This window comes from Trachymyrmex septentrionalis, unplaced genomic scaffold (genome assembly GCF_001594115.1).
Source record: "Trachymyrmex septentrionalis isolate Tsep2-gDNA-1 unplaced genomic scaffold, Tsep1.0 scaffold89, whole genome shotgun sequence".
NCBI classification, from domain to species: Eukaryota; Metazoa; Arthropoda; class Insecta; order Hymenoptera; family Formicidae; genus Trachymyrmex; species Trachymyrmex septentrionalis.
In genome coordinates this window covers 1,177,411-1,189,665 of record NW_017306081.1, presented here as the reverse complement: position 1 = coordinate 1,189,665, position 12,255 = coordinate 1,177,411, and the positions used below count along the sequence as shown (strand labels likewise).

General features: G+C 30.4%; 1 protein-coding gene across 2 annotated transcripts in view; it reads right to left on the bottom strand.

Annotated features, from left to right (window-relative positions):
* The window catches only part of LOC108755599, a 32,543-nt gene extending 26,524 nt beyond the window's left edge, over positions 1-6,019 (bottom strand). For both annotated transcript variants that reach the window (XM_018498714.1, XM_018498715.1), the window contains exon 1: positions 5,967-6,019. In XM_018498714.1, coding sequence (XP_018354216.1) covers positions 5,967-5,972 — 6 coding nt within the window. In that variant the 5' untranslated portion in view covers positions 5,973-6,019. The remainder of the gene's footprint in view (positions 1-5,966) is intronic.
* Positions 6,020-12,255: the final 6,236 nt, after the last annotated feature.

Below are 12,255 nucleotides of genomic sequence, written 5' to 3'. Positions count from 1 at the left end.
TTTCCTATTCGCTTATCTTTTCTCTCAATAGTCTACAAAAGAATAAGACTTCTACCGCGTTTAGCGCGTTATCTTCTGTTTATTCTTTGTATTGTCAAACATCCGCTGAATGTCTCCGCCGGCCGAATGGAAAGTATATCAAAATCAGTTCCGAACGTGTTAAAGGACAAACAATGCTCGCGAGCATTGTAAGCGCCAAATGGACAGCCAATATATGCATAGAAGAAAATCGAACTTTTCATTTTTCTGGCACTTGCACTGTCCTAACGTAAAAACTATGATATTATGGCCATGTGTAAACATCATGACTTTTTTTAATACCTTCGCTATTGCAGGTGAAAAATTTTAGTAATTTTTTGAAATTATTTATTCAGTAGTTGCGTTATGATATAATATGTCGGCATATTATGTACCTATACATAAGTCTGCATTTATTATCTTAAGTAGCATAGCAGCGCTTGCAAAGCGCTAAAAAAGCGATTATATGTGCTTCTTTAGCACTTGTTAATGCTTTGTACGTAAGTGCTGTGTACTATTTACCTTCCCAGATAGCACATGACGTGCTAATATTCTATTTTTTTATTGAATGTACTGTGATCATACCGAAAAAAACTGGTAATGTTAATGTGACGTCTCAGTAAAATATTGTTTTTTGTATATTGTTGAAATGTATTATTAAATATAATAACTTCAATTTTGATATTAACAATAAATATACTGTTATTATATTAAATATATCCAAAACGTCTATAAAATATTCTTGCATTATCGCTCATGTATACTCTTGTAATACATTTTCAAAATAAATAATTAATCGAATGCAGACCCGGTAAAAAATTTTTTTATTCATGAATATGTATAAATATATATAAACATACATAAACACGCATAAATTATCTTTTTAATTATCTTTAATGTTTTTACATTACTATTATTTATATTACACTAAAAAGTAATTTTACAAAAGAAAAAAGGGTGTATAAACATGGACATATTTCATATATAATTATATATGTTTATGAATATTCGTGCGTATTTATGTATGTTTATACATATTTATACATATTTATGCATGACAAATTTTTTATCGGGGAACCAACGCTACCTGCATCAGTGATAATCTAACCTCTATTCTGTTACTTACGACGGCTCTTCTATCGGATCGAAATCTGTGCCGAAACTCTTACTTTCGCGTAATACTATCTCTAAAAAAAATCATCGCATTATATTTAGGCCGACATTCATAGTTCTTTCATTTTACGATCGTAAAAGATGATTTTACGATCTTGAGTGCCTTAAAATGCTAATACAGTTCTGTGATTGAATGTAGTGAAGAACCATTTATCCGCGGCGCATCTTGGTTCAGATGCTGTTCTTATTTGAATATTTATGCCGGAAAGTGGTGCCGACTTACGGTTCCTGCATACTAGATGTGGAAACGCCTGTTGTGCGGCAAAATGTAATGCCGTAACTAATAAGCTTACAGTTTCTAACATGTTCACTAATCTAATCTAATTTTAAATTTAATATACAAAAGTGCTGAACAAAAGTATTGACACAGAGGATGCTATTATAAAATATAAATATTTTCAAAGATTTAATTCTTCGAAAATATTATTTCATAGTAGTAATCGCATGCCAATATTTTTGTTCAGCACTGTATACGCGAGCATGTGCGCAAGGCTGTGTATATGTACGTGTGTATGTGCATGCATACACGACACACTAGAGACATCACTATAATACTATAGAGATGTACTGGAGACATATTGAAGACATATTGATACATCTCAGAATAACTATTGTACATCACTAGAAGTTCTTTGTGAAAGTACGGGATGTGAAAACGCGGACATAGTAGATTCTGAAGATTCACAGATGCGTCTCGAATATCTTGACAATGTATTCAACATACGTTTGCGATATCGTTCTAACGTTGACAGAACGTAGATTCGGCTGTCTAGGTTAATAGCACAGATCTCCAAGGGACGTTCCAAAGAACATTCAGAGGTTATCCCTATGTTCTAAGAAGAACATATTCGTCAGAACGTCTCTCGAATAAAGAGTGCTATTAGAGTCGATATAATGCACTTTTACTGTCAAGCATTCTGAAATGTTTTTAAGATATATTTTAACATTTAATTACACTTATACTCCTTACTTTTTTTAAATTTGAGCGTGTTATCACGCGAATATTCTATTTTCACAAATATTTCATTATTACACAATGGTTGCGTTTAGCAGAAAAAGCAGCTTTGCAACTGTTGTAAAATTCTTCAATACAATTGGTTTTTGCTGTTATTCTTTATAGATCTAAACGTATAAATTTATATTGAAGAATTTTACAACAGTTGCAAAACTACTTTCTCTGCTGAACGTAGCCATCTCTACTTTTAATTGTAATGGGTAAAATATTATTTGCTGAGCAAACTCTATGGATCCCCGGCGCAAAATTCATGGTGCCTTGACAGTAGATGCACATCACATCTATGCGACTTTTCGGGCATGTTAAGAACACAAGCCGCGACTGGATTCGAACTCAAGAGTTCCTCCGAAATTTTGGAAGGTTGATAATACTGCAAATCCGGACATCCATCGCTCGCTAGGAATGTCCGGATATGGCGACATGAGGATTGACTCATCGAGTCGCCCTTCTATAGTATCTGAATAATGCATGTTCTTCTTTTTACCTCTATTAACCATCTTGTTTTCTCTGTACTAAGCATGCTTTTATCTTTTGCACACAACTTTTTGTGACGGATACGAATAAAGAGCGAATAATTATTCTTCCAATAATCCGAGTAGTGTTCTTTTCCCTATTCCTCTGCGCGACTCAACATATTTTAACAAATATAGGAATATTGCTACAATATTGTGATACTGCTGCAATGTTGCTACAATATATTGTGTTAATATTTAACAGTGTGAAGTAATATTTATACCTTAATTAAAATTCTTATTATTGATTATACATTGTATATTATTCTCAACTTTTATTTAACAATATATTATTGGTTGTTCTATTATTATTTGAGGTCAACATCTTTTGTATACAGCTAATTACAGAAAGGTTTCGAAATGCAGGTTGCTCACGAGTGGTTCTTACTTGGATCTAACTATTTATGTTCAACCGTTTTATAAACAAGGCTAAATTCCGAAATTCATTGAAAAAAAAGTATTACAACCTTTCTATGACCGTCTGTACATAAATTTATTTAATATTCTCTATAAAGAAGCAAGAAGACAAAAATATAAGTGTGATGAATTTTTAATTAGTAAAGAAAACTTTATTTTCTTGCTGCTGGAGTGTACAAATTATCCCAGGTAACTATTCTCGGATTGAATGTAATAGTGTATACGATGACATCAGATTGACAACGAATACTTGCAGAGTTTATAAACTACATTGTCGTGATTTAGGGAAGTCTGTCCGGTTTGTTAAGCGTCGTTAACTTCTTACTACAGTGCATTTTGAGGGTCAAGTGTTCATTTCCGAATTATTCAAGCGAGGAGCATTAACGTGAATGTAGTAAGTAGAGCGATGCCAGGTGAAAGTTATGCGACTACCGGTAATTCAAAGTGCGCTCACCACGGGGATCGCCATACATGACTTGAGGCAAAAACGGCAATCTCCCGAATACCGATGATTTCACACTGATACCGCGATACAACTAAAACTCTAAATTAATTAGCGATAAAATTTACGCAAGAAGTTACGCAATTTATTATATTATCTGCAGAACAATCATGTTTCTTCCGGATTTTAATTCTTCCTCCCCCCCCCCTCTCTCTCTCTCTTTCGTGAACGGGATCGTTAATCTACCAGACAAAATGGAACAAAAATGAAAACAATTCAGAATTATAAGATGAATATAATGAAAAATAATACAATTGAATGATCTGCGTTTTATCATAATCGTAGAGAATCGTCCCACTTGAATGAACGAGAGTGATCATCGTAACCTTGATCTTGTATGTGTAGAGTCATTGGCTGACCTAGTTTGTTCGTAATCGTTTGCTGCATGTATTCTGACGATTTCTAAAAAGCCGTATAGCGAATGATCGTTAATAAAAAATTTAACTTCCGTACTAAGGAAAAAATCGCCTTTCAAGTAAAAGCTATTCTTATAAAATAGAGGTGAATAAAATGTGCAACGCTTTTTATAGCAACGTATGAATTTTTTGCCTAGATTATATCATTCATTTGTCAACTTTTTCATCTTCCGTTACGTATCTAATATCGGATCTTCATAATAGTTGGAAAGTGATCTAATTAGAAAATATATCATACAAGATATGAAAATAGCATAAGTGTGAAAATTAACTTTCCAGTACTTTCGCAATCAGCTATTTTTAAATTTTTAAGACGTTTCCGAAGGATGTAAAGAATATATCGCGGAAAAATGTAAATTTTTTTCCTTACAAATAAAAGCTTGGCGCTAGAAAGATCAATATATACCAGATAAGATAATCAGATTTGTTTAACCAAACGAAAAATTAGAGAAAAATCGTTATCAAATGGAATATAAGTTATAAATATATACGAGTATATGTGATGTATGAAGGATTATAATGTATTGCGGATTATAATAATCAAAATAACTAGTTGAAATTAGTAGAATTGGGTAAGTTACTTTTTTTTTAAACTAAGTTAAGTTAAAGTTAACAGCCTTGAAAATTTAATTTAGTTAAGATAAAAGTTAATTCATAGTGGCGTTAATTATTGAATTTAAAATTAAGTTAATGAAAAAATTGAAAAGTTAAAAGTTAAATTTGTTTTATTTCATGAGAGAGATTTTGAGTTAACATTTTTTTTAACTAAATTAAAAAACTAAGTTAAAAAATTAACTTTTTAACAAGGAGAGACTCACATATATTTCATATCATATGGATTTTGATTACCTTTTTGTGATTATTCGAGGACCAAAAAATAATCTCTGTAAAGCAGTAAATTGCACTTCTGTGTACTTTTGAGAAAATTGTGATTTTAGCCCAGGAAAAAATATTATATATAAAATATGTCAATTTTTTTTTTATATAATTATATAGAATTATATATAATTATACATGAAACATTTTTTCCTGGGAGGTCATGACGATGGATCGCTTTCAAACCTCTTTATTTTTTATTAAAACGTAAATGAAATATTTGAAATTATTTAAAATTAAAAATATATCGAATGTATAATATATAATCCGAACATATACGAGTCCGAGTATAGAATCCATATAAAGTCAACTACTCAATCCTGATGTTACCTTTTAAAAAATCAAATTAAAAGTTAATAGTTACCAATAAAATATAACTAAGTAAAGTTAAAAAGTTAAGAATCTAAAATGTAACTAAATGCAGTTAAAATTAATTAATTTTTTAACTTAACTTTTAACTTTTTAACTTAGCATTATCCAATCTTAGAAATTAGCATAGAACTTGCACTAACATATTATAGAAAGTGAAAAAATATGCGGATTTCAACAAAAGTTTACGCTACAGTAATTATTTCTTCACGGCTTACAGCTGAAGACTGCGGAGCTATCGCGCATAATTTTTTTCATTCTTACACGTGTGAAACTTGTGACAGGTATATTGAAGAAAGGTTACGGTCACGCTATGTAGAACTTTCACGTGGATGAGAAGCAAGGTGCCTTACTCTCGAATGGCGTGAAATCCTCGAATGATAACAAAGAATTAATGATCAAGGAAGAAAAATAAGTGTAAAAGATCATTAATAATTCAAAGATTATAGAACCTTTCAGTTGCTCGTCGCAAGATTTGCAATCTTTGCTGTTAATGCAAAAAGTGAGAGGCGAAAGATTAATGATGAACATGCGGATTAAATTAATATATTAAAAGTTCTGAATATCGAACTTCTTTCACTTGACGCTTCAGTATTTATTGGCACTTCACAAATCAGGATAGATGAACAAAACGTATATGAACTATATATGATAGATGAAACGCGTACCTTCATACTTGACTTTCACGATATACCGGTGGAATGATCACGGCACTCTCACTACACTCACTGACTATGGCTACGGAATATATCCTCTTTTTATATCGACTCCCACTTTGCCGATGATCAAGAAAGTGACATCCACCATGGCCGGATTGCGTTTACCAAAATTGACGCTCGTTTAGTTGTGTTGCAACGCGTAAGTTGCATTATGAATTATAATTAAAATTGTACACACTCCGTATGCATAATTAAACATTATATTATAAATTATATTTAAGTAATTAAAATAATTATTAAATAATGAATAGATTAAAGATATTTTAATGTAAAAACAAGTTTCGGTTTTAACTACGTATTTTTCTCACATTACCAACTTAATTTTTAGAATCTGATCGAAACCACATTTCGATCAAAACTGAAAACGAATATTCGGTAGTCGTTCAATTTCGGTCGAAAACGAAACTTAGATAAGTACTAAATACTAAAAAAAAAGAGAAAGAGAGAATCTAACGGAGTTACATTTTTCTCGGCCGGATATCGAAATCGACATTTTTTGATTAATTTTGCAGAGACCGTATGATTTTCAGGAATCATGACAAATTTATGTACTTTTTAAAAAACAAGATTTTATTCAAATATCTAACTGCAATAATATAATATAATAATATTGCATTCTCAATTTTTAAAGAAATCAAATCAGTTATTATTAGATTTATACATCAAAGTTTGTACTCAAATTGTCTTAAACTTAATCAACGAGTTAATAATACAAATCGAACAGTTGTTTTTTTTAATGTTCACCGGTGCGTTGCAACTTGTACATACAGTTGAGTACTTACCCACGGAAATTTTATTTTTATTTTGACCGAAAATCAAACCAAAACCCTGATTTTTGACGAAATTGATCAAACCAAAACCGAAATTTCGATCGAATTCTATTGATTCTACATTAAATACAGCAAAAGATTGTTTACATTTTCTTACAAATCAAATTAATAATTATTTAATAGTTATTAAACAATACAAGGAAATATCAATATAAAATTAAAATTTTTCGATTTTACTCTCTACTTCTCTCTCTCTCCCTCTCTCTCCCTCTCTCTCTCTCTCTCTCTCTCTCTCTCTCTTTCTCTCCTTTCTCTCTATCACTAATTTAATTTTATATTAAATCTCAAGATTGTTTCACGTTACACTATTTTTTATAAATAAAATTTGAAAGAGTTAAAAATAAAAATACATTAGAATAATAACAATTATAGTAATAATAAGTATTTTACGCTTCGTTGTTCAAATTTTATATTGTCTTGATGATTAAATGCAGAAAGTATCTAAGTAAAATATACTTTGCGATTGCTAATATATATGTTTAGAATTTTAATATATTATATAGTTGCATATTAATCCTTCGTGGACCAGCGACCCCGTTTGGACTCATACTTTTTTTTGTTTTATAAACCGCTCAATTAATTTTTATGAAACTTGCTATGAGGTAATTTGATAATGCTTTATTCAAATTTGAGATAAAAAAATAAAAATGATGGATTCAATATGGTGAGCAGAATTAAAAAAAATATTTGATTATATAATAAAACTCTGTTTTAAAGAATTCCAAAGTATATTTAACATTAAATTTCTATTTTATTTGAAGGTCATTAATACTATATAAACAGTTAATACTGATTTCTAAACTGACTTTCATACTCTGATTATAAATCCTATGAAACTAGAATCTCTTTTCATGAAGATTATTATTCTTTCAAAATTTTCGATATTTTTAGATTATATTTAAACTCATTATTTTTTTAAATTTGAATTTTACAATTTTGGGACTCCCCAGAATTGACTTCAGCGATTCCAAAAATCCTTAAAAAGCAATATTTTCCATAAATTACTTTGTTTGAAAGCTCAGGTCCCTAATGGGGGACCTTTTAAATTAATAGGTACTCTTAATACGATCAAGTAAAAATGATAAATAAAATTACATAACGCTTTGAATGTAACATTGTGTTTTAAGGATATGCCACAAGATGCAACAATACATTAAAATGATGTGGACATTACTTAGCTTTTCATTGTGTCCGACTGACGAGTGGATCCGCTCATTTGCTTTCCTCGATTTCCGTTGCGCTCACATAAACCTGTCACGAAGCAAGCAGACCGAAATTTACGATGCTGAATGTAATTACGCGTTGTGTGCACATTGCGAAGTGCGTAGAAAGGCGGAAAAGGAAGAATTCGAGATATCGTTTTTGATGAAATTCGAGAGTCGAATCACGCGAAGGAAAGTCTCTGGATGAAACGTGTGTTGGCTCTTTGGAATATCGATATTGCTCATTAAGTGACACGTTCGTTTTTGCATTGAGAAAAAGTGCTTTTGATCGGATATAACTGTTTTAATGATTTCTCTGATCAATTTCGATCGGATTCAGGATTATTCGATGAAGTGACAAACACCTTTATCTGATGAAATATAATTTCCGATTACATATGAACGGATTATGAACTGTCATATGCCATATCCGTTAAAATTTTATTGGATGAACCTACAACTTGATCGGTCATTAGGCTTGAACGGATAAAAAGAGAGTATTTTATTTTGATATATAGTACGATCAATTGAAAGGGTTGGCCAATCACAGAATAGTTGATCACGTGATTAGCGACTGTTTCCATAGTCTCTCTCGGATAGTGGAAAGAATACAAGGTGGAGTACTCCCATGAATGCGCAGTATGAGAGTGAATTTGGGTAACATTTGATTGGCTGTTCCAATATAACTAGCGCTATTATACGCAGGGGCTCTATTCTTGAAAAGTATCGCATACGAAAAACTAGGGAACTGCTATAGTATTTATATATAACATATACTGTAGTATTTCCCTAGACTTTCGTATACGTTTCTTTTCAAGAATAGAGGCCCTGAAAAGTGCATATTGGGGAACATTTGATTGATTATTTCCAGTATTGCTATCGCCATTATGCGCAATGTTTCACCTTGGGATCGATTCTGTATCTTGAAATGAAGTAAAAATTATAAATATAAAAGTGAACGAATTTACTAGAATACTGATTATTTCATTGATCAACACCTAGTAAATTTGCTCACTTTTGTAATTTTTGTAATTTTCACCTTCTTTGAAGATACAGGGGATCAGGGGGTCAATTCTGTATCTTGTACCTGTATCGATTCTCAATTCTGTATCTTGAAACGAGGTAAAAATTACAAAACTGAGCAAATTTATTAGGTGTTGATCAGTGAAATTATTAGTATTCTAGTAAATTCATTCACTTTTGTAATTTTCACTTCGTTTTAAGATATCATTATGATCGGAAAAAGCCTAGATATTTTTCTCAGTGTGTCTTTGCCATACACGTATTTAGATTATAATAATTAAACATAATTAAAATAATAATTAATTTTTAAAATTAACAAATTCGACACCAAATTCCGAACCACGAATATTTTAATTGTATTCAAATTTAATGACTAAGTTTATATTAATTGTATTCGAGAAATCCGAAGTTTTTCAACATGCTCGTAAGTCCGTTAAGCGTCCACTTCAGACTTGGAAACCTGAAGAGTGACTTTCCTTGACGGACTATTGAGGTATTGCAATGATTGTTTGCTGAAGAAAACTCAAAAGAGAGTCGAAACATTCAACATTGTGAGTAAAGAAGACATCACAAAGATTTTGGAGTTATGTCATTATTCCACTTTAATATGTACCTCCTCCCGCGCTGATGCTTATTAAACTATATTTTAACTTTGTAACTATTTTTACACAGAAATCTTACGGATAAGGGCAAAAAGTAAAAGAATTCTAGAACGATAAGTATTGTACAACGTCGAAATTGTAAAATGCAAAAAAAAAATCCAAATAAAGAACTATCAAAACCGAAGAAAAAAAATCATTATTTCCTGAGTTTTTTACTCTAAAATTCTAGAATTCTTTTTCCATCGTTTACATCTCTGGTGTGATCGAAAAATACTACTGTATAAATCTAAAAAAGAACACTTAAATGAAATTTTTATTGATATGTTATAATTATACTATATCGATTGTATCAGGAATTGAAGTTTTAATAAAATAAATATTTAAAATTTACTTTTTAATTTCTTACACAATCTTAAAAAAATACAGTAAATGTTTAGATAAATACGGTACAATATTTTTAAAAACCAAAAATGATAGTAGACACTGTGTTATTCAAGATAATAATTGAGTAAATAAGATGATGTAAATATATATATATATGACTATTCCTACGAAATTTGAAATAAACATTTTTCTCACAATAATTTGTAATCAATATTAAATATTTTTATTACTTATTTTAATACAAAATATTTAACTTTTTTTTAGTTTACCATTCTCTCTCTCTCTCTCTCTCTCTCCTGCTTATTTACACACACAAATATCTTAATAACTACAAATATTGTTGATTTTTTATTGCGCATTTATTAGTTTTTTATTGAAACATTTATACATTATTTCTTATATTTATTTCAATTGTAAATTATAAATTATTTAACAATCACATGTGAGCCTGACAATTTCTACTTTTGCTCGTATATCCTCTGCGATAAATGAAATCTATCACAACTAACTATTACAGCGTGATCGATATCCCTTTAACTGTCTCTATTGTCTTTCCGATGACATGAAATAGAAAGTATGTCGTTACCAGACGCTGATTTATATCTTGATTGTAATTTGCGGGAAGCTTGAGAAGAGTTGATTAACCATGGATAATTTATCAGCTATTTTTTTATATCCCGTGTATAACAAGATGATTGCCATCAATTATAATCTATGCATCGAACTGAAATGACTGAGTTTTCCTTACAGGTATTTTCTGATTCTTTCTAGACGTTGAATTCGCAATCACAAATAAAATTCATTCATTTCGGATTCTCAGTACGTTTTTATTGTATGCCCATTTATGTTTATATGTATAAGCTAATATTTATATCTATGGTGGAGACACCATGAAATGTGGTCAAGAAAGATTAGTTTGACAGATATTAATAACTGCAGAATTAATTTAAAATAATTTTGACTAAACTCGGATTGAATCTCTTTTTTTTTAGTTTGGCTAAATTTTCAATTCATATTATGTAATGGTAGAAATAATACACAGTTCATTGACAGTGAAAATGAGATTCTTAATTATAGCGGTTCAAATGCTGACGAGTGATGATATAGGACATTCACTGCATTCGTATAACATTCGAAGATTTCTTTCTAGTCTGTCATAATATTTTTATTGCGAAATGTTTTTACTTACCTATATTCATTTTGTTTCAAATCTTGACATTGATAGCTCTTCATAAATTAATAATTGATATAGCGGTAGCATAAAATTGTGAGTGCTATTGCAGAGCAGAGCTGGATTAACGCTAGAAACTAACTTAGGCTATGCCTAGAAGCGGCAAGTTTAGGGGCGCGACATTTTTTTTTTAAAGAATTTCTAAAAAATCATTTTTTGCCAGATGCGAATGATTAAGAAAATTGTTCATTGATCGACAATTCAAGTTCATTGATCACTAAATTTGAGTCGGAGTTTTACGATCTTCGTGTTGATTTCGTTCTATCAGAAAGAAGTCTGAGAGGGGTCATGCAAGCTTTTTTTGTGCAATCGTCGATATGTACAGAATGGAACGAGTAGATTTGCGACAAAGTTTACTACTAGTAAAATTCTTACAGAAAATATCTTATTTTTTGTTGTTCGTCACAAATACAGGCTTGAAACATTCTAGTTTGAGGGTTTTGAGGAGCGACAATGATTTAAGTGCCTAGGACTGCAGAAATCTTAATTCGGCCCTGTTGCAGAGAGACAAACATTTCTCAATCATTCTGTTATTATTTTCTTTTTATTTCTACGCTGCATTTTCCTTTCAAATGTAACGCGCATACAAAATTTCAATTTTATCATCTACTTCTCAGATCTCTATAATTTTCTATTATTTTAGTTTAATATTAAAAAATAATGACAGAATAATGATGAAAATAATAAATGTTTATAATTGTTGTTGAAGTGACAAAAATAAAAAATAATCTTTTTGGTCTAGAGTTCTGTTCTAAACATCGTAATATATATTATAGCTTTAATGAATTTCAATTTCTATTGTTAAGGATATCGTTAAAAACGAAACTGCTGCAGACAGTGAAAAAAAAGTCATGAGATAGTACGAGGAAACTGAGCATGATGAGGCAAGTATGAATAAAATGTGTACCATAGTAAAAATATGTAATACACATATTTTATGCAATATATACATATATATATGTATGC